Raw genomic sequence first — 24,584 nt, 5'->3', positions numbered from 1 at the left:
GTGTGAATAATACTTACAAGGAATTATGAAGTCATAACGATTTTTGCTGATATTCATGTCCATTGTTCCCACACAACAAGTTTTTGGATCTTCAATTACATCACTAAGTTTCTGAACATCAAATAAAGAAATCCAGAGAATTTATTAGACATTCTGTTCACAAGTCACAGAAAAAAATATTCATTTTAAAAATGAATAAAATTCAAAAACAAACAAAAATATCTAATTATATTAAATACATTTGCACATTTTAAGAACCAGAGTTTTCTGAAGTGATTTCAGAAAACTCTGGTTCTTAAAATCTGCAAATTTCAATTTCACCCACAAAATGTAGTTAAAAACACCTAAATTTATAGCATGGTAATGCTGTGGATAGGTTAATATATTACGGAAACCTTGCTCTAGCACTTCACTGACAAAACACAGTGCTTTTTTCAAGCTGCCTCAGGTGGGTCACATTTGGTAACACTGGGTAATAAAACTTGTATACCACCTGAAAACATGCACAAAACATTTACCAATTAGATTTGAATCCACAAAGCCTATATGTTACAGTATGAGACACTATTCACTTGGCCAACCAAACAGGCAAGGCATGTCCCAAGAACTTCATTCCTGAGGATGCAGGACTCAAAATAAAAACTCCAAGGTAATTTAAAAAAATACCAAAAATGAGAGGATTGTTGAAATGTGTGTCTATTAATATCAAAGATGAGAATACTGAAAAATAAGGTGCCTGATTGTGGTTGCAGTAAGGTTATTGCACAGAAGCAAAAGAACAAGAAAAAAAATGAGAGTGAAATCTGAGAATCAGAGTGGGCATACCAAAACTAGAAGACTAAATAGCAAGAATAATAATGAAATTGCAAAAATGTTAGTGCAAATAGTGAACCAAAAAAATGAATGTAGCAAGAATGTGAAAGAAAGTAAGAAATAGGAATGGAAATAGAGTAAATGAAATCAGGAGAGAGTTAATATAACTAAAGAATGATATGAAGAATGCAAGGAAGAATGGGATAGATGGATGCAGAAAAGAATGCAGAGTAAATATACAGGAGTAACACAAAAAAATCAACTGAGTGTAATAAGACAGAGGCCTGAGAGAGAGAGAGAGTATCACCCAGGTATGAGGGAGAGAAGGTAAGGAGACAAATCCATTACTGAAGACACTTGTCACACATCGTCCTTCAGGGAGTCTATCAGTGGGGCTTGTGTGCTTCAGTGATGTTGAGAGCTATTCTGGCAGTAGCATAGCTGCCAGCAGGGCCACCCTTGTTAGACGGGTCTCAACTGAGGAGCCAGACTAACAGTGTTCCATCCCCCATCTTAATGGTGAAAAATAAGAAGAAATCCATACTGGATCAGTCGACGTCTGGGTCATCAAGGACTGAGATGTTGGAGATACTGGGCATTAGGCAACAAGTGGGTTACAGGCCCAGCTCTCCTTGCTGGACAATCAGGGAAGGAAGCTGAAAAGTGACTGGAAGAAACCAAAAATAAAAAATGGACTGTATAGGAAAACAGAAAAGTTATGAAATGTTTTTACAGATCAACACCAGAAAAACAGAGTTTTAGAAAGTGTATGCATTTAATTTGGAAACAAAAATTCCAAGAATCTGCAATAACAGAACAAAGATTTATGGACCAAAAGAATTTCATTTTCCAAATATTTACTGAACTTGAGCTGCAAGAGTTACGTAATAAATCAACAACTCCAGTAACAGCAAATCATCAGGAGGTAGCTATATCAAACTTTCAAATTCAACTCAGTAAGTATGAAGCTGACGACATACCTCGGAATGTTTTGAAAGAAGTGCAGCATAAAATAAAGTCAGGGATATTGGAACATATGAACTCCATAAATGACTGTATAAGACTACCACCATTAAAAGTTTTACATAAATCTAAGCTAAAACAACTCCTCTTAGACCCAAATGCTGCGATTAAAACCATCAAAACCAGCAGTATGAAGGAAACAAATCAGCTCCTATACAGCACAGCCTATATCATTACAGTAAAGCTTGGTTGCAAACCACAAGAACAAAAGCTAAGGATGAAGCAATCTGCACTATGGAAAATTTGGTTGGAATGAAAAGTCAACAAACTTTGAGCTGATCTGAGCAACTTAAAGAGTTTTAAAGAAGGACGGCTGAAAAATAATAACATCAAAAACAAACTGATTAACACATAAATTTGATCAACAAAACAATTTCTGAAGTTACTGATAAAACAAAGAATTATGGAGACTGCACAGAAAATTAAAAGATATGAAGCAAGAATAAACCCATATGTACAAAATATGCAATTTTGACAGAACCAACGTCAATTCTTTCAGTCTCTCCAGAGAAATACAAATGCAAACAATCATTCAACATAAAAAGAAGAAACACTCAAATTTTGAAAGTCAATCTGGAATAATCCTATTGATCATAATAAAGATGCCTCATGGATTAAGGAAATAGAATCAGAAATTGAACAAAAACAAATGCAAAATGTCATTATCACTAAAGAAATGGTCCGTGCACAAGCTAGAAAATTAACTGGAGTGCACCTGGCAAAGATGAACTACATGGATTTTGGTTAAATCATCTAAGCAAGCTACATGATCGAATGGCAGAACAATTTAATTATTTGTTGCAGTCAGGCTCAGTAGAAGACTGGATGATATTTGAGCACACCTTTCTCTTCGTGAAGGATAAGGGGGCAAACCCAAGTAACTATCGTCCAATAACATGCCCACCAACTATGCTTAAGCTGTTCACTGCAATCATAGCAAATTCCATATACCACTACTTATCAGATAATCAGATTTATCTGATTGAAAACAGAAAGGCAATTTTCGAAAATCTAGAGGAAAAAAAAGACCAGATCCTTATTAATAAAATGATTCTCAGAAATTCAAAAAGACAAAAAACTGACTTAAACATGAGATGGATAGATTATAAGAAAGCATTCGATTCCCTCCCACATTTCCTGAATCCTAAAATCACTGCAAATATTTGGAATTAGCAAAAACACTCATTCGTTTCTGCCTGCTGCTATGAAATCATGCTATGAAATAGTCAATAATGAATGATTTGGAGATATTAGCATTAAATGTGGAATTTTCCAAGGTGATTCCTTATCACCATTGCTCTTCAACATTTCTTTGATATTTTTGCCTATGATTTTGAAGAGAACAAAACTTCGATAGGAAATTCCTATCCCCTCTGTTGTATACAGATGACTTGAAGTTATATGGAAAATCAGCTCAGCAAATAGACTCTTTTCTGAGCACCGTTCGTATTTTCAGTCAGGACATCAAAATGGAATCTGATTTAGATAAATGTGCAATTTTATCTATTAAACAAGGAAAAATTAATGACACTAGCAATTTTATTTTGATCAAGAGAAATATATAAAAGCAATTTCAGCTGACAAACACTATAAATACCTAGGAATATTAGAAGCCAGTGATATTCTTCACTTGAAAGTTAAACAACAAGCAGCAGAATACACCAAAAGAGTTAGAAATATTCTAAAAATAAAGCTAAATGGATTAAACACAATTAGAGCAATGAATATTTGGGCTATACCATTGATCCGATACACAACTGGTGTAATAGATTGGACAAAAGAAGACCTGGATAAATTGGACTGCAAAACTAGAAAATATATACTATGCATCATGCATTACATCTACAGAGTGATGTTGATCAGTTTTACCTACCAAGGAGAATAGGTGGACAGGGTCTGTTGCAAGTGAGATAGACTGGGAAGAAGAAGAAATTAGCTTAAAAAGTTACGTCGACAATAGCTCTGAGCAAATGCTTCAAGCAATTACACAAGAGGGCATTATCCGATTACAAAAAGGAACAGCAAAATAACCGATATGTGAGCTGGAAAAATAAACCCTTGCATGGCCAATTTCTTCAATACTGAGAACAAAATTGAAGTGAACAAGATGTAGCAATGGCTACAATATGAATATATCAAAAAAGAAACAGAAGAATTTATTCTAGTAACTCAAGAACAGGCATTACAAACTAACGCAATAAAAGCAAACATTTTGAACATCAATAATAACAGCAAATGCACATTATGCCATCAGAAAGATGAGACTGTAGAACATCTACTCAGTGCCTACAGCAAGATGGCTCAAACTGACTATAAATACTGCCATGATCAAGTGGCCAAAATAATTCATTAGCATGTATGCAAAAAATATGGCTTTTCTACTTCTGATAACTGGTGGCAGCATAAAATAGAGACAGTATTTGAAAACAAAACAGCAAAAATTCTCTGGGATTTTAGAATACAAATTGATCGGCATTTGGAATGTAAAATTCGATGCAACATCATAATTCTTACAATGTTTAAGTGCATCGATTTTACAGGAGACACATCCGAAATTCAAAGAATTATAAACTTGTATATAATAGATGTAAACAATAATATCAGCTCATATAAAATTAGCCCAGAAAAATTTACATGATACTGTAGATAGAAGATATATGAGTGTGTATTTCAAAAGAAAATCCCTTAGAGAGCAGAAGTATGTTAGAATTACCTACATAAGTAATACAAAATGCCCATCTGCAGAGACCCCAAGGAATTAAACATGCTAAAATAAACAAGTATCTAAAAATAGAAGTTTTGGGGCAATTACCTTAGAGTTCAGAAATATATTTGATGTATCACTTGGTATAGGGCAGAATGGAAACCCATTGTAACAAAAGCAGTCCAACGCCGCCATCAAGGTCGATAGCAGAAGGGGGCAGTATACATCAGAAGCTGTTACGTTATGCTGAAAAAGGGATTAAACTACACTTCAGGGAGATAGAAGCTGGAACTTTCTAGAAGGAAAGGAGTTAGCACGTGATAGGTATGGGGATCTCAGATCTTAGTTCAAAGTTTGCGCAGAAATATTTGGGGTCTAAGAAACTTCACGCAAGGTCCAGAGAGGCGAAATAAAAAGGTCAGCAATGGACTGACAAGAGATACTGGGAAAAATGGACTAGTGTGCATTGACTATCGTGTATTGGGAGACGTGACACAGGGAGAAGAGGGGAAGGTCGATCCATGGAATCCTGGATGAATTTGTGGAGGGTAACTGGAGGTGAAACCTTATAGAGCAAGTAGCGGCTCAGGAACCGGATGACAAGGCTTTGACCATCAGACCGTACGTCCTAGTACCTACAACGCCGAAAGATCGAGCTCTAGCCCCGCGAGAAATTCCAGAGGTGAACACAGTTTCCATGATGCGTCTGAAGCGATAGAGCCAGCCGTAACAATAGAGGGGGATCCAGAATAAGCCCGAAGAGAAGATACGATTAAAGTGCAATTGTGCCTATGAAAGAATTAATGTGAGTTGAATTTTTTTGTCGAAAACTTTCTCTTAATTTATGATGTGAAGGACTGTTTTGGATAGACTGAATTCATAGGATTGAAAGATTAATAGATTGAAAACTAATTTGTATGAAGTAAATCTGCTTTTAGAATAATTGAAAAGATGTTAATGAAAGTTTAAGCTTATGTTGTATTACATTGAAATGGTTTAAAAGAGCTGATAAGAAAATTATAGAATTTAGAATTGTAATGGTGTGAAAGGTCGATTGCTAAGTGAGTATTACATTCTTTTTGTGAAAGTTAGAATTGGAGATTTTTATTAGTCAAAGCATGATAATTCCTAGATTGTAAATGGGCTGATAGTTATTTGATATACAGAATTAATTGTTTGATGATTTACGTATTTGATGCTTATGACATGCCTGAGAGTTGTTCTATGTGATGTTTAAATTTTGATGCTTAGCTTTGAGAGAAAATGATAGTTATTTGATATACAGAATTAATTGTTTGATAATTTACGTATTTGATGCTTATAACATGCCTAAGAGTTGTCCTATGTGATGCTTTAATTTTGATGCTTAGCCTTGAGAGAGAATGATACTAACATCATTTAAGTGTATACATTGTATTACTGTCTTAGTGTGAATAAATATGTTTGTTTTATTTATAAGTGCTGTCTGATCTTTTTAGCAACTGCACTGTTCTCAAATAAAATCCGATCCTGTAAGCAGGAAAGAAATTAAACCTTGATATGAAATTTAAGTTAGGAGTTAGCCACGACTGTAATTAACTGTATAGAAGTGCTTTACTGGAGGTAAAATTAATTTCTTATGCCAATTAGAGATTTTTAGTGGCGCAGTCTGGAATAATCAAATAAATTTCTAGAAATCTCAAGTATAAGTATAATATGCTGAAAGTAGAGAAAAGGAATTAAGATTAACTGACTATATAGAAAGGTAACAGATAAGGATAAAGTATAATAAAGTTAATGAAAGAAAGAGACAAGTCAAAAGAAAAGATAGATATATAAAGAAATCGATAGACTGATTAAAAGAAAGATAGATATATTACACAGAAACATAAGTAAATATTAAATAAAAGATAGAAACCTCAACATTTTACAGGAGCACAATAGACCTGACATCACAATTATCGAACATTGACAGGTTTGGATTATTGATATCGCAGTACCCAGTGATAACAACATTAACAACAAAGAACTGGAAAAAATTACTAAATATCAAGATCTGGCAATCGAAGTTGGCTTAAACACACCAAAGTCATCCCAATAGTTATCAGTGCATTTGGTACAATTTCAAAGCAGCTATCCAACTATTTACAGCAATTAAACATCAACAAAGTGACCCCATATGATCTCTACAAAAAACAGCATTACTTGGAACAGTCCATATTTTATGATGCTACCTGACAGACTATTCTTAGATTCTTGGGTAGAATCTGAATTGTTCTGTATCACCAGTCAAATTGTTGTTTAAATGTTATCTTGTTTTGACTGTGTATCAATTATGTGAATAAAGTAATAAAAGTAATGAAAGTGCAGACTCTTGCCAGCTTCCAACACAAAAAAGTTACCACCCTCAAAAACTATTTTCTCTGAATAAGTAAGCTCTTAAGCATGAACAAATTATCAACAATACATTTATAAAGAAGTATAGCAAAAATACAATTAACAAATTTCTTTACAGGACTACACCTAAAAATAAAATGAACTGCAGTTAAACCACAGCCATTTCTTACAATTAAGAGAATATTAGAAAAAATAAACAGAATGTTACAACCTTAATACCTGCCACCTTCAAGATCCTCCAAAAATCTTCCATCACTGGAAACCACATCCAATGCATATGTAATTTACCATATAAAGGTGAAACAAAATTAATGATTCAAATTAAAAAAAAAGTATATAATTTCTTAATCATGGGAAAATCAGGCCCAGATGATCAGAAAGACCAGCAGAAATGGTCTGACACACAGCTGTTCCTTACAGCAAACCAAATCCGGAAGTGAATATATAATTAACACGTTCGCTGCCAACTACGAGTATACCCGTAGTTGGTATATGAGCTTCACAAGCCAACTATGAATATACTCGTATGACGCTTACTGCCGGCAACGAGATTACTTGTACTGACCTTGAAGAAGTGAAAGTGCTTGGCATGCAGAGCATAGCAGCGAAAGTGTGTATACTTGTAGTTGATATATGAGCCTCGCAAGCCAACTATGAATATACTCGTATGTCGATTACCACCAGCAATGAGATTACTCGTACTGACCTTGAAGAAGTGAAATTGCTTGGTGTGCGGTAACAAACTATGCCCGAGGAGCATGGCAGCGAACATGTTAAAGAAACCTGTGACATTTAATTAATCACCCTAATCTCAACATTAATGATAGCCTAAAAATCTCCAGAATAAGGGTGGCCCAAATTTGACCCACATAACTTCAATTTTAATACCAACTCTGGTATTCTAGGCACTAATTAATAACAATCTCAGCACTTATTTTTGTATACAAATATACCTTATAATAAATAGAATACCACTAATGCTGCTAGCATTAACTGGTGTTTCCCAAACTTTACATAGTTGGGGAGTAGTTTTTTCAATATAAATTTTTGCATCCCCTCATGTATATATGTAGTTTCCCAAATTAAATAACTAGATCTGTAAAACCTGCAAAAATGATTAAGAATTTTTTAATTATTATTATCATTTTTTTCCTGACCTCCATGGTCTCATAAGACGCATTGTGAAAGGCCAATGTTAGACAACACAAAGTCTATTATATCACTGCTTAAACTCATCCACCCTTTGCACTTTTGCCACAATCACAGGCAATACATTCCATACTCCCACCACTCTCCATGTTAAAAACTTACTTCTTATCCTCTTGCTTATTACTAATTTTGCAACTTCTAGGGATGGCTCTTGTTCTTGTTTCTTCCTCTCACTCTCATTCTACCACATGAAAATTTGAGAAAGTGTCAATTCAGTAATAATCTTTCAATAAATTAAATGTCTCAATCATATCCCCATTCATCTTGCATCCACCAAACTTTGTTTGCATGCTCTCTGTGCACTCGCTCTCCAATGTTATTTCCTTTTAAATTCTCGTGCTCAGATCTGAGCATAGAAATCCAGATATGGTCTAATCAAAGCTTTGTTTAAGGGGACTATCATCCTTTTATTCCCCCCCCCCCCCCCGGTGAATGTACTTCTCAATATTGCAGCATGTACTTCTCAATATTGCAGCAATTCTGTGCATCATATTCAGAACATTTGCAATATGAACTCTGAACTTCAAATTTCTATCTGCAACAACTAAGATCCCTTGCTTCCTCCACTTTTTCCAGTATACCAAGTGATAACACTGGCCAACAAAAAAAATTTTTTTTTTGTTGGCCAGTGTTATGATCTAACACTTGTTTTTTACTAATTTGGGTGCACTGATTTCAAATATCAAACCCATTTTTCTCTATCACATCAGGTTTTTCCTCTATGGCATTTTATTTTTGCTAATTTGTAAGTTTTTGATAGTTTTTAGGAGGCAGTACTATTTAGAGGATCAAAAAAATCGATTTTTTAATATTATTTTCTGAAAGTATGTACTTTTAAAAATCTGTTCCTAACTTTTTATCAAGACATTTGAAAAATTCCCAAAGATATAGCCTATTATTCAAAGCAGTGCGCAGATCAGAATTCGAGCGCTCACCACTCTCGCTTGTTAGTAAACGAATAAATGCGTAAGAACCTGCAACGGCACATACTGGCACTTTGAATGCGAGAGAGGCCGATAACTGACCTAATACATTTAGGTGATGAAAAGTAGGCGATTACAACTGCCTAAACCAAATGAATGCTATATGCGTCATAGTGGATAAAGAACGATCGAAATCAGTCAATCGTTAATCGATCGTGAAAGTATGATGGGCGCTTATGACGTTTCAATAAAGTCTCTGGTTTTTTTTGTCTTGTTAATTGCATGTTAGTCGGCAGTGAAGAAAATACATCATGTCTACTACTCAAAATTGTGTCAATACTGTAGATTCCTTCTGCTACATTTGTGGCAGCTTTGCTGTTCCCAGTCAAAGGACAAATATCACTGATTTCATTAAGAAAGTGTACTTTGCATACTTTGACGTAAAAATTGCAGATCAGGACAAGTCATGGGCTCCAAATAAAGTGTGTAAGTCATGTGTAGAAAATTTATGACAGTGGAGCAAGGGAAAATGCCAAAAATTAGCTTTTGGCATTCCAATGATCTGGCGTGAACCGAAAAATCACGTAGATGATTGCTATTTTTGTTTAGTTCAGACTTCTGGTTATAATAAGAAGAATAAGAAAAAAAATTGTGTATCCAAATCTTGACTCAGCAATTCGGCCAGTTGCTCATTCCAATGAAATAGCCGTGCCAATTTATAAAGGACTTCCTTTACTTGAGAACGAGCAGGATCGGGATATGCCAGATGTTCTTGAGGAGCAAGACCCGGAACGTTGATTTAGACAATGAAATTTAATTTCTAGTTCTGAACCGCAACGTTTTACTCAAGCGGAATTGAATGACTTAGTAAGAGATTTGGGCCTATCAAAGGAATCATCGGAATTGTTAGCTTCAAGATTAAATGAAAAAAACTTACTGGAGCAAGATACGAAGATAACTTTTTATCGTAGCAGGGAAAGTAATCTTGTACAATATTTTAAACATGAGTGTGGGTTTGTTTACTGTAACAATGTGTTGGGTTTACTAACTGAAATGAGTGTTGTAAAATAACATCCAAATGAGTGGCATTTATTTATCGACAGTTCAAGCAGAAGTCTCAAGTGTGTCTTACTACACAATGGGAATGTATATGGCTCAATTCCTATTGGCTATTCAGTCCACTTAAAGGAAACATATGAGAACATTAAAAAGGTTCTGAAGTTATTAAAATATACAGATCATAACTGGATCATCTGTGTGGATCTTAAAATGGTGAACTTTTTACTTGGCTTTCAAAGAGGATATACAAAGTTTCCGTGTTTTCTATACTTCTGGGATAGTCGAGCTAGAAACCAACACTGGAGTCAGAAACATTGGCCTCTTAGAATATCCTTAAATGTTGGAGAACAGAATGTTATAAATCAACCTTTAATTGACAGAGAAAAAAATCATTTTTCCACCTCTACACATCAAACTAGGTCTTATGAAGCAGTATGTTAAAGCTTTAGATTTACAAGGTGACTGTTTCCAATACATATGTGAAAAATTTCCACAACTTAGTTATGAAAAAATTAAAGCCGGTGTATTTGATGGACTGCAAATTAGAACTTTAATGAGAGACCCAAATTTCATCAACTCTATGAACGAAATTGAGAAAGAGGCCTGGACTTCATTTACGATGGTTGCGAATAATTTTCTTGGAAACAAAAAAGCATGCAATTACAAAGATCTAGTGGAAACAATGCTTGAAAATTTCCAGCACCTAGGTTGCAACATGAGCATAAAGCTTTATTTCCAATACAGTCATCTTGATAGATTTCCCGAGAATTTAGGTGCTGTAAGCGATGAACAAGGTGAAAGATATCATCAAGACTTAAAAATTATGGAAGATCGGTACTAGGGAAGATGGGATTCTCACATGATGGCCGACTACTGTTGGAGTATTCAAAGGGATTGCCAAAACAGAACACACAGCAGAAATTGCTACAAACAAAAATTTATTCCCTGAAACTCATGTGTAAGTAAAATTGTTATTTTTTTTATAAATATTCTTGTAATTTTTAATGAATATTGTTAAGTAGTTATGTATCTAATTATCGGCCTCTCTCGCATTCAAAGCGCCAGTATGTGGTGAGCGCTCCGATTCTGATCTGTGCACCGCTTTGAATAATAGGCTATATCTTCGGGAATTTTTCGAATTTCTTGATAAAAAGTTAGGAACATATTTTTAAAAGTACATACTTTCAGAAAATAATATTAAAAAATCGATTTTTTTGATCCTCTAAATAGTACTATCAAAAACTTACAAATTAGCAAAAAGAAAATGCCATAGAGGAAAAACCTGACATGATAGAGAAAAATGGGTTTGATATTTGAAATCAGTGCACCCAAATTAGTAAAAAACAAGTCTCATATAAAAGTCAGCAAAAATTGTGTTGGACTGTGTAATCAATCATCCTATCTGTGGATCCTAAATTTCAAAGCTTTCAATTTATTATTATTATTACATGACATCTCCAGGGAGTCCAACGACTCATCGAAGGAGGGCACTTACTCTACAGCTCTCTGCCTCCACCACTCAATTCACTAACCAACTACAATGAACTGCAACTACAATCATCATCTACACTAACATCATCTACTGGCCACTACCACCACCACTAGTATTTTCACGGACAGTAACAAACATCCATATCCATGGCAGGATTTGAACCCACACCTTTTGGCTGGAGAGGGGATACGCTAACCACTCGGCCAACCAGGCCAGAAAGCCAGTTACCAATCCACTTATTAATCTGTTTCAAAAAAATTATATTCTTGTTTAGAGCCAGTTGCCAAAAAAAACTTATAAAACCTGTATGTCGCAACTTAATTTAGTTGCATTAAACTACATTCATTCATTTGCTTGCCTTTTCTGATGATTGAGATCTTCCTGAAGAGCAACTGCATCAGCACTACTACTACTACTACAACCCTAATAAATCTTCCAAGCTTCATACATCTGAATATCTTCCTGTAATTTAGTGAGAATATTACTGGTATAAAGCTTGAACTCTGTGGAACTTCACTTATAACCTTCCTGATACTGCTCTCCTATATACAGCCCTTTGATATCTATCAGAAAGGCAGTTACCAATCCACTTACTAATCTGTTACAAAAAAATTATATTTTTGTTTAGAGCCAGTTGTCAAAAAAGCTGTTATAAAACCTGTATGTTGCAACTTAAAAAAACTTGTAATGTAGTTCCCTGCCAAATTCCTTAGCAATCCCTTGCCTCCAAAATAAAATGTATGCCTTATCCTTCATCCAATGCTCTTGTTACCCTCTACTGAAACAAGAGTATCCCATAAGAAATTCATATTGGCTCGCATAAATAATATTGCCGTCATATGCCTAATCCTGTATATGAGTTCCTACCAATTTTTCCAAAATGTTAACAACCACAGGAGAAATATAAACTAGTCTATATTTGGGTATTTCCATTCTACCACCACCCTTATGCAATGGCACTATCTTACTCTTCTTCCCCTCTGCAGGAAATTGCCCCATTGCAAGACTTTCATTAAACAGCTAGGTTAATAGCATGATCAGTTCTACAGCACATTCCCTTAAAACATGTGGTAAAATTTCATCTAGTCCCTGCCTTACTGACATCTACCATGCTCAGTACTCAGAACACATTCTCTAGATTCACTTCTAATGCTTCACTTCTTGTCTACCCACTAGAAGTAAAGTCTGCTTTACCAAGATGGAATGCTAATAAAGTGAGAATTAAATAGCTCAATTATGTCATCTGCTTTGGTGATCTGAGTCCATCTCCATTTGGCAAGGCAATCTATCCACAATCATTTTTTCTCCTACTGGTCACAGAGTGAAAAATCTCATTGGGATTCTCCTTGGACTGCAGTGCTAATCTCCTCTTGTATTGTAATTTTTCTCTCTTTACCACATTAGTCACCTTCCTATCATTCCTCATGCAACTGTTCTTCATCTGTCTTTTTATGTGCCTTCCATAAACTGTTTTATCTGCAATCGCTGTTTAATTTCTTTACTCATCCATCTGAATCCAAATGGCTTTACCTTCTTTAATCAAGGTCAATCTGACATTGCCATCAACAATTTTGCACACACTGGAATCATCTCATTCTGCACACACTGGAATCATCTCTCACCACACATGCACTACTAACTTAGTTCCTTCAAATTCTTTCATCCATTGTACTGCTCCAAGCTGGTTTCTATGTCTATTACAGTTGCCTTCCCTTTATAATTCCATCATAATCCCTTCTGCCTTGATATTTCTACATGCCTATTCATCCTTCAAGTCAGAGCTACATGATTACTCTCACCAACCTAGGGCAGCATGTGGCGGAGTAAACATCAGAATCAAGAATCCAAACTTGATTCTGGCATTTCCTTCGCCACATGCTGCCTTAGACAGTTGTCCCTCAAGAAGTCTAAAAATTCATTTCCCTTAGTAAGTGCTTCCTGGGCCTAGTTTATATTGTTATAACTGAAAATTCCCATAAAGATCACTCAGTTTACACTTATCAAACTACTAATCTACCTAAATATTTCCTGCTCATTGCATCTATATTCCCTGGTCTATGTCAGCATTCCTACTAAATATATTTTCCTATAAACTTCCATTTCAAACTATATACTCTCAAACCCATTTCTGCTCTGATTCTGTCATTTCTTATTCTCTATCTTGAGATACAATTCATCTCTTATTATGAGTAACACTCCACCATCCAAAATATCAAATTATGCTATATCCTTCAATATCTATCTCTGTCAGACCACCCTCCAGCAAGTTTCATTGACACCAGCAATCTTTGCAGAGACTAAGTCAATCAACATTAAAAACTCATTCATTTTATTCCTAATGCTTCTGGCATTTGCTGTTATTACTCTCGGCTTCATATAGCTGTTATTATTCCCAGCATATTTCACATAGCTCTACAGTACAGTATATACTCTAACATACTCACTTGCCCAGTAAACAAGTTTCTCCAAATGCCTGCTTCCATCTGTGTTCAAATGTAATCCAGCTCTTGCATCCTCATATTCCAGACCTCTCTTTATACACATTTTCTCTATCATCTCATGCATTATTACTGCTTTTCTTCTTCACTCTGCATTATCATATTGCAGGCACACACTCACTGTCTTCCCCCTGACACATTTCTGCTGTGTCAATCTCAAATCAAATCCTGTATGATTCACACTACCTCTCTGGTCATTTATACCATCTGTTACTATCATCTCCTCCTCCTCTACAGTTTCACCTTGCTTCATTGTCAGCACCATAATCTCTGTTGTTCCTCCTGGCATTCTTCACACTGGAATCATTGAATCTCCATACATGACACTCCAAACAGCATCATTCATTCTTCTCTCACAGATAACTCAATCCTTTTGCTTCCCCCCTCCTCTCTCTCTCTCTCTCTTGCCCCATCTCTCTCTCTATCCCTTGCTCGTACATGCTCTCTCGACTTTCTTCAATTTCCTCTCCTTCCCTGTCTCTCCCTTTCTTATCTCCTTTGTTCTCTCATGACCTTCTCTAACACCTGCTCTCATTCTCCTAGTACTATTAGCTAGTGTCTTTAATTTCTTAATCTGTTTGCTAACTCTCCTCAACCCAGTCCTCATGCTTTCCATCTCCTTTCCCAGTCATTCTATTTCCCTCACCACACATTCTGTTTTTATCTGGTATTCGCTTGCACAATTATGGTCATCAGTCAAAACACCTTTCTCTACCATACTGTCCAAGGTCAAATCCACAGACACCTCTCTCACATTTTCTTCATCTTCTAACACACTACTGGTATCTACAAGTTGCCACTCATTTGTTTCCAAAGCACAAAGCGCTACTGCTGAAGCTTGAGATTGTAACACACACAGAGCTTAAGTCACCAGTGCTTCTCACTGCCTAAATTTAACGCATGCATACATATTCCTGTTCCTCATCTGCATTTTTAACCTGTATACTGAAGCTGACAATGGTATTTCTGTGAAGTTATTGTAAATATGAATTCATAACTAGCTCATTTAATTCATTTGTAAATTCCTGAATAAACATTTACCAGGTGCAAATTTGCTTAATTTTTATAGCTGAAAACTACATTTTTGGAACATATGTACAGCTAAAATGACATAAATGCTCAGATGGAATTTTTTTTACTCAAAACAAATGCTATTATCGTTTTCCAAAGTCAGAACCTTTCTATAAGACTAAATAAAACCTGTATAAGACTAAAAACAAACTAAAGTCTTTTTTTGGTTGTCAAAATGGTGCAGTTCAATAAGTGCAAGAAATTATTGTGGCAGTAAGGCACTCAAAATAGTGCAGTTCAATAAGTGCAAGAAATTATTGTGGCAGTAAGGCACTGTGATAATGTAAGCATACAAAGACTTTCCATAAGTCTTGGTCAATGAGAGTAAATAGAATGTGGAATATTTGCATAAAAAAAAAAAAAAACTTTTAATGAAATACTGTTGAATCCATAATCTTTAGTAAGTTGGAGAGCTCTGAGAAAAAAACAGTTAATTCTAGATAGCATCAAGAGTATGTGAAGCACTAGAAGCTTGATCTGATCTTATTCATATATATACAAAACACAAAAAAGGCTGAAAAACTTATAACACATTAATGCCATGCATGTGCAAGTAGTTAAGAACCAAAGCAGAACTTAAAGATGTGTTTCTTGAACAGTTGAAGGTTGTCTTTAGGGAAAATGGTGGTAGGGGGGAAGGGGGGGGGAGGATGATTGCTTTAAAAACAAAGGAAGATGGAATTCAAGAGCAGGACAAGAAGTTGGTTTGATAAATTTGAAGCTAGACAGCGAATGGATGTTGAACAACAGAGCAAAGGTAGCCACAGCAAAACACTTTGGGTTCATGAATATGCCTATAAAAAGAGGTAGAAAAAAACAGAATATCTAGGAAAAATTGGCTTGAATGAATCAGCAAGAGAGATCATTTATTAACCAGACTGCCTAGACAATTGTCAGGGAGGATTTTGGTAGACTATCGTATGCTAGAGACTGCTTGCATTTGAATGAGGAAGGACGAAGGAATCTGGAAAGATTGCTGTTTTCTGAATGAGTCAGTGTATCAATGCAGGGAAACTAGAATTCCCAGGGTAAATGATAGCAGGGGTGGCCTCTTGTGGGAATGGGTGCTTGGTGAAAGGGGGACGACATCAGGTAACATGGAGCCCAGGGGGGTCGAGAGGGGACAATGATAGGTATAGAAGCAGTGACATTTTTATGCTCTATACTAATGCCAGGAGTATCCGAAATAAAGGAGATGAATTGGTGGCGCTGATAACATCAACCTGGCCAAAGATTATTGGTATCTCTGAGGCATGGTTAACAGAGGATGATATAATAACCGGAATTGAAATGGCATGGTACAACATTTTTCGGCAGGATAGGAAAGAAAAACGTGGTGGTGGAGTACTGCTTATGATAAGTGATGACTTATGTCCTCTAAGAGTGGAAGCTTTGAAAGGCAGTGACACAAATGGTTTTGAAAGCATATGGTGTGAGGTAGAAGTGGCCAAGACAGGATATTTAATGGGGTGTTGCTATAAACCAGGGAGGACAGTGGGTGGGGACCAGGAGATGTTTAGGCAGTTCAGCTTGGCAAGTGCAAGAAGAATGATTGTTATTGGAGATTTTAACTACAGCAGTATAAGAGGAAAATGCAAGTATAAGAAGGGGATAGAATTGCTGGAATTTTTGATGGACAAATGTCTTCGGCAGCATGTAATAGAGGGAACAAGAGGTTCAATAGTTTTGGATTTGGTCATAGCATCAGAAGAGCTGATAATAAGTGAGATAACATCTCTCCCACCAGTTGGAGAGAGTGACCATGTAGTTTTGACTTGGAAGATGTCCAGACATGTAGGTGTATCAAAGAAAAGGGAATGCATGTGGAATTATAAGGCAGGTGATTATAATAGTCTTAGGTATCAACTAGGGGCAGTTCCGTGGAGAGCAGAATTGGAAGGCCAGGATATCATTAGTGCTTGGAAAATTGTGAAAGAATATTTGTTAGCAGCAATAGTAAGCTGTATTCCACGGGTGAAGAAGCGGACACAATTTGGTGTAAAGTGGATGACAAACGATATCAAACAGGAACTGCAGTTGAAAAAGAGATTATGGAAGATATACAAGGAGAGGGGGTGGAGGACAGATACAAGAAGAATATAAGGTGCAGGCTAGGAGAGTGACCAGAATGGTGAGGAAGGCAAAACTGTAATATGAGAAGAGATTGGCACTAAGATCCAAAGAAAATCCAAGGGAATTTTTTAGCTATGTGGCCAGTAGGAGAAACGATGGTGAAAGAATGACATTGCGGGATAAAAATGGGAACAGAGTGACTGATGCAGAGGACATAGTGAAGTTGTTCAATGAGCACTTTATTGGAGTATTTCGTCCTGGAGGAGGTTTTAATACTAGAAGGATAGGGCAAGATCAGGGTTTAGAGGTGCAAGAGGAGTGTGTGTTCCAAATACTGAGTGCTCTGGATACCAATAGAGCTGTTGGTATTACACCATGGGTTTTGAGAGAATGTGCTAAAGAACTGACAGCTCTGTTGACCTGGCTTTTCAATAAAAGTCTGGCTGGGGGAAAGGTACCCAGAGAATGGAAGGAAGGTAAGATAGTGCTGCTGCATAAGGGTGCTAGCAGACTGGAAGTGTCTAATTATAGGCCTGTTTGTGTGTCATCAGTAGTTGTTAAGGACTTGGAAAAAATTAGTGAGGTACTATATAGCATTGGGCAGATGAGGGTAATGATATCTGTGAGAATCAACATGGATTTGTTAAGGGGCACTCTTACTTTAGTAATATGATTGTCTTTTATAATAAAGTGACAAGAGCAGTTGATGAGAGAAAGGCATATACTGCCATTTTTTGGGATTTTGCAAAGGCATTTGACAGTGTGCCACATGATAAGCTGATATTTAGGTTACAGCACATGGGTTTGAATGTCGGGTTAGTCAAATGGATTCAGGATTGGCTGACTGATAGGTATCAGAGAGTTGTGTATAATGGGGCAATATCAAGGAAGCAGAAGGTTACAAGTAGGGTTCCACAGGGCTCAGTACTGGGACCTGTATTGTTCAACCTTTATATCAATGATATTGTCAATGGATTGCAAGGGGACATTCAGCTGTTTGCAGATGATGTGAAGCTGGGAAGGGTTATCAGTAATAGTGCAGATGTGGCAGCCCTGCAAGAGGATTTGAATAAACCAGACAGATGGGCAAATGAATGGGGTTTGGTTCAATGCAGCAAAATGTAAAGTCTTGAAGTTTGGGATACATTGATGGGAGGCTGCATACTCGATTGGAGGAGCTGTACTGGAGGAGGTAGGGGAGACAAGAGATCTGGGGGTGATGCTTGACAGAAAACTGAAATTCAGGGAGCATATTGCAAAGTGGTGAGGGTAACTCAGTGGATTCTGCAATACTGAGAAGGATGCTGACCTGCAGAGATAAAAGAGTTATCATTCCATTGTATAAGACCCTGATCAGACCACACTTAGACTACTGTTCTCAGATTTGGTCCCCAGGATTTGAAGGGGATAAATTGACTGTGGAAAGGGTACAGAGGCAGATAACAAAGATGGTTTCAGGACTGTACAATATGAGTTATGAGGATCGACTGAGGGAATATGGACTGCAGAGTTTGGTGGATAGAAGAAGGAGAGGTGATATGATCGAGACTTTTAAACTGTTGAGAGGCAGTTACAGGGTAGACATTGGAGAGTTCTTTTACTTGGTGGAACGGTGGGAAGGAGCGATGACAAGGGGCCATTCCTGGAAGTTACGAAAGGAGGTTGTGCGCAAGAGGGTGAGGAGTGGTTTCTTTGCGTGGAGGGTGGTTGAACCTTGGAATGCATTGCCTGAGAGAGTGGTTGGAGTGGGAACGGTCGATGGGTTCAAGGAGTGATATGATAAACTTTGCATTTCCTAAAAACGACCTCCCATGATGAGTCTTTTGACTCCATGGAGGCCTGGATGATAATAATAATAATACTATACCTCCCTAAAACTTTGTTGTAGTCAAACAGAATTAGCAGAAGAAATTAATGAGACTGTGTGCAAGCTGGAAGAAAACAAGTGGCAGCATATGTTGGCTGGAAAGAATGATCTGAAAGGAGGTATAATATGAGAAAATATTTAAAAAAAAAAATGTTGGAAGAGCTGGGGGGGGGGAGCGAATTAATCAAAACTGTGAATTTGCTGCTGCAGAAAAGTGAGCTAAGAAAGGAGGCTATGACTGCAAAAATTTTCACATGTGCAGATTGTGTAGGAGGTATGGAGTGTTTGTTTTGATGTTAGATGCTTGGAAAAGCTATTGTTCTCTGATAGAGTGAATCTAATGAATTATGAGAATCACAAGTGCATGAGCACATAAAAGTGAGTGATGCTAGTAATTTGGGAGAGGAAGAAGAGACTGGAATTGTAACTGTTATGACACAGAGAGTAAACAGAAAGAGTGAGTATGGAAAAAAATGACCTCAAGAATAGAGAAAATAGATGAATCTTCACTGAAGAATGTTAGCATCGACAGTGACAAAACAGTTGATGAATTACACAAGACAGCTTATTTAAGCTAGTGAGGATGTAAAGGTCAATTGTCATGCATGTTTTTAGCCGCAAGCATTAGGAAGAAAGGAAAAGAATTCATAATATTGGTATATTGCAAACTAGCCAAAAATTAATGAAGGAGATATAAATCTTTTGATGTTTAACTGCCAGTAAGCGAAACTCTAAGAACTCGGACTAAGATCTATGAGTTTCATACCGAAAAACTATTGGCAAATCCAAGTGTAAGTAACCACTTGGTAGTGCAACACCAAGGCAAGTCGAATCAAAGGTGGAGCAAGCTCCCTCACTATCCTTGATATTTTCTCATAATGTAAAAACACAGCCCCTAGGGGTTGTAATACTGTAATTACATTATGAGGAGAGGTCACTACCCAGACCTCTAATATTAGCCAAAAATTATTGGCATTATCAAGACCTGTTTAACAAAAGAGGAGGACTCTCTTTCAGAAGTTGAATGTGATCGGGTATAAGGAAGAGAGAGAGAATATAAGGGACTTGATGAGAGTATTGCTTACATAAGAAGAAGAATTATTATTGGTGATGCCAAACTGTGATAAAATAGAAGGTAGAGCAAATGGGAATTTAGCATTTACTGAGAATGATTACCTCAGATAGCCTTTATTACTTGGAAAGGACTCATTTTGTAAGATTATAGGCATGTAGTGAGTTGGGGCTGTGATTACAATTTTGATGAATGTGATCAGGGATGGCCCCTTGATCACATTCATCAAAAAATACACATTTCAGCATATGAGATAGGGTCTTTTCTGGATGAGGAAATGACCATATAATTACAGTAAATTTAGATGTTGCTGCTATTTTACTGAATTTTGTTATTAGCTGATCTCATAATCGGTAGATGATGCAAAAAGTAAAAGAAAAAAGTTATTCCTTATGAAAATTAGGAATTACATTATGCATTTGGATGTTATCTGTGACTGATAATGTTCAGCATATTACTTATAATGAGTCAGTTTAAGAAATTGAAAAAAAAAATACAATTATAAACAAAAATGTTTAACAATATTAATTTTGATTATGATTACAAGAAGATTATAATGATATTAGAACTTAAAACATACTTCAAATTCCAGTTCCAGTCCTGCTTTATCAGTATCACCCACTTTTTCTTTTAACAATTCATAGTGATCCCTGAGATGACGAATTTCAATTTCAGTGTCACTAAACTGAGCATGTTCCATGAGGGCTCGGTAGACAAAGATGTACTGTTTCTGTAAAAATAATAATAAAAATATCTATTTAATAAATTAAGCTCAATATATACATAACAATTAAAGCACTTTTAATGTCTTATCCAGCATTTTTCAAACTGGAGTGTGTACCTCTGAGGAAAAGGACCACTGCAATTTTTTAGGTGAACAGAAAACTGCTGCAGAGTACAACTTGTACTAGACATTTTGTTGTGTGAAGCTCTAGTTGGCAAATAAAATCTCTGATGATTTTTTTTTTTCAAAGGAAATAAACATCAATATCATTGAAAGATTTGCAAGAAAGTGTCCATTATTTCTATGTTAATCTTCTTAGTCATATTTCATTATGACAGAATCAGTGATTAATGACAAAACAGATATAAGGACATAAATAAGGTGAATCTACATTATTAATATTATTCATATCATTAAACTATTCATATATTATTCATATCATTAAACTAGTTATGATTTAAAACAGAATTGGCTTTACAAAACACGATTAAACTGAAACTCCTGATTTTTTTTTTCTCACCAGCTAAAAACTCTCACTCATCATGGACAAGTAGATGAGTGCACCTTTCAATCCCTGTATATTTCAGTGGTGGATGAGTGGAATGGATTTGCCAGAAGTGGCTGTTAGGTCCCTGAGAGTGAATAGTTTAGAATAGGAGAGGTATAATATTGCGTGTATAAAGGTTAGTATATGTATCCTGCAAGAAGTTTTCTGACTCTATGGAAAAGATACCCAGATAATAATCATAATAATATGCACACACTGTGCATGCATGTATGTGTATTATGTAACTCCCACCCATGAAAAGTTGTAAACCTATAAGTTTTATATATTTTTTGTATTTTTATCTATTTTTAATTATAATCTGGTAAGTGTGCTGTAGGGACTAAAAAATTGAACTTTTTTAAGCCACTTAAGGCCTCCAATTTTTACATAATCCAGTTTAAAAAAGGATAAAAAAAGGATTAAATAGCCATTTTTTTTTCAGACAAATACACTGAAACAATAAAGTTTCAAAAATGACCAGACAGCCTATGCGAATACAATCTTCTTGATCAAAGTTACATAGGTAGTATTACCTTAGGCATTGACTAGGTTGCTGTCTAGTGCTGTGTCTTACACAGAAGACTGTATATTTATCTCTTAGGCAGCTAGGTATCTCTGATATCAAAGCAATACTCTCCTCCTGAACGGTCATTTTTGAAACTTTATAGTTTCAATATATTTGAATGGGGGGGGGGATGGATGCTTAATATTCTTTCTTTAATAGTATTACTTGGCTAATTGAAGGCTCTTTTGTCAATGTTCATGCCTTATGCACCAAAGGATTCTATAAGCTTCTTAGAAGTTTATAGTTTGAAACAGCCATCAAGGCAGTGAAATCTTAATCAAATGCACCAATAAAAGATGAACATATGGGGATTTTGGACAAAATCTGTCATCTTTTAAGTGACCTATGCAACTCAGATGCTGAAGTTTTAAAAGAGGTATACCGTGAGTAGACATATCGATACAAAATAAATAACGTTGGCGAAGAATTAGAAGATCTAAAAAGGCTAACTTTTTCCTTTAAAAATAAGTTGTATCAACAAATTAAAGGAACAGCAATGGGTAATCCTCTTTCTCCTGCTATCTCCAATTTCTTTATGGAACATTTTGAACAACGTATCTTTGACAACATTTCTCCCAGACCTACTCATTGGTTCAGATATGTCGATGACATTTTTGCTGTATGGAATGGCTCTTCTGATGAACTTCAACAATTTCTCACTAAGTTAAACGCATTTCATCCTAGGATCAAGTTTACCCTAGAAGTAGAATCAAATAAGCAGTTAGCCTTTTTAGATCTTCTAATTCTTCGTCAACCAGATGGTAACCTACATTTCTCAGTTTATAGAAAGAAGACTCATACAGGCCATTATATCCATGCGGAATCTCATCACCATCCCAGTCAAAAGGCAGGAACTATTAAAACACTGGTTCATCAGGCCCACTCCTTTTGTTCTTCAGACGATCTTTTACAGAAAGAACTACAATATGTAACTTCTTCCTTTCTATCTAATGGTTATAAGAATTGCTTCATTAAAAGAACTTTGAGTAGTTTTAATATGTCTTCCTCTTCAAACACAGAGGAAATAATGTGCATTACTATCCCTTATGTACAAGGCATCAGTGAACATATAGCAAAAGTTTTAAAACCACTGAATATTTTTGTTGCCTTTCGACCGTTTAGAAAAAACTCCACCTTTCTCACTTCTCCTATGGACAAGCTTCCACATCTTAATCATCCAGGTGTCTACCAGATTCCGTGCTCTTGTGGATTATCTTATTTCGGGCAAACGGGAAGATCTGCCTCTATTCGGCTAGAAGAACACCAATCTTATATTGAATACTTTAAACCTGACAAGTCTGGACTTTCTGAACATGCCATCTTCACTAGACACAGAGTTCATTGGAGAAAAACAAGACAAGAGTTCTTCACAAAAGTCAGTTTCTCATGGAACGCCTTTATAAAGAAATATGTGAAACTCTACTTCATTCTCCTAACTTAAACAGATCCAATGGCTTACGTCTATCCCCTTTATGGGAGATAGTACTTTACAAATCAGCTAATCTTTCCTAACTTTTTATTGTATTAATTTTTTTTTTTTTTTTTTTAGTAAAGTTATTGACCTTTTTAGTTATCTTACACCAGCTACTTAGGTGGCGCTTTTTGGAATTGTCAGTTAGTGTTTAATTTTGAGCTTAATGTACTGAAGATGCTTGTGACACACAGGCAAAAATTATACTATTAAATAATCTTTCTACGTGAGTTTTTTCCGTTATTTATTTTGTATCAGATGCTGAAGGTTTGTTCTGATAATCTCTCTGGTCATTTCATTATATCTGGCTAAAAAAATGAATGGATGTTTAATATCTTTTTCTTAAATATTATATTATTCAGCTCATTGAAGCCTTTTGGGCATTTTTTTTTTGTCAATTTATATAAAATGCATTTTAAATTATACTCACCAATGATTGGACTAGAAAATTTCTTTGTCTTCTTAAATTACAAACATGAGCATAAATATCAACTTGTCCCTCGTCCTCTAGTTGTTGTAACAGGCTGTCAACAGCAACAAATGTACCTGTTCGACCAACACCAGCACTACAAAGAAAAAAAGGAAATAAATTTTAAATTTTATATCTGATGAATGAAATCAGAAATAAATGGACTAAAAAACAGGCCCTGAGGCCTAATACTGATGATGAATGCAAAGTAAGTTTTGTCGTATATTTGGGTAGTGGACGAATACAATGCACAATTTGGCATATGAGGATTATCTTGATATTCATCGAATTTAAAGCACAGTATACAGGGTGTTCAGGATAAATTTGACATATTTATAATTAATTATATTTTTCCGTAAGTTACATGTATTAACACACACTTCTCTTCATTTAAAAGTTTGGACCCTTCTTCATTCATATACAAGATGTCAGAAAGGATGGATAGCTGGAACCCACCTGAATCATGGAAGAGAATAACTTGTATCATGATGATTCGTGCCCGCCATCAAAATAAGGATATTACGACTGCTGCCCAATGCTCCCTGAATACAGTAAAAACAATCAGGCATGAACTAGAGACTTGCAATGGTGACTACGAGGATGTAGCAAGAAGAAAGATCCCTAGCAG

At 35.9% G+C, this 24,584-nt stretch overlaps 1 protein-coding gene across 1 annotated transcript in view; it reads right to left on the bottom strand.

Annotated features, from left to right (window-relative positions):
* LOC150095530 (receptor-type tyrosine-protein phosphatase epsilon-like) overlaps positions 1-24,584 on the bottom strand; it is an 858,461-nt gene that overhangs the window by 112,765 nt on the left and 721,112 nt on the right. Inside the window, exons 17-19 of the mRNA XM_090410701.1 lie at positions 23,918-24,053; positions 20,761-20,910; positions 18-111 (exon numbers count right to left, since the gene is read on the bottom strand). Coding sequence (XP_090266827.1) covers positions 18-111; positions 20,761-20,910; positions 23,918-24,053 — 380 coding nt within the window. The remainder of the gene's footprint in view (positions 1-17; positions 112-20,760; positions 20,911-23,917; positions 24,054-24,584) is intronic.

Source organism: Typopeltis vanoorti, chromosome 20, assembly GCF_054136105.1.
Source record: "Typopeltis vanoorti isolate ZY-2024b chromosome 20, IOZ_Tvanoo_1.0, whole genome shotgun sequence".
NCBI lineage: Eukaryota > Metazoa > Arthropoda > Arachnida > Uropygi > Thelyphonidae > Typopeltis > Typopeltis vanoorti.
Note: the sequence above shows the minus strand (reverse complement) of the source record. Positions and strands in the feature narration are given on the sequence as shown.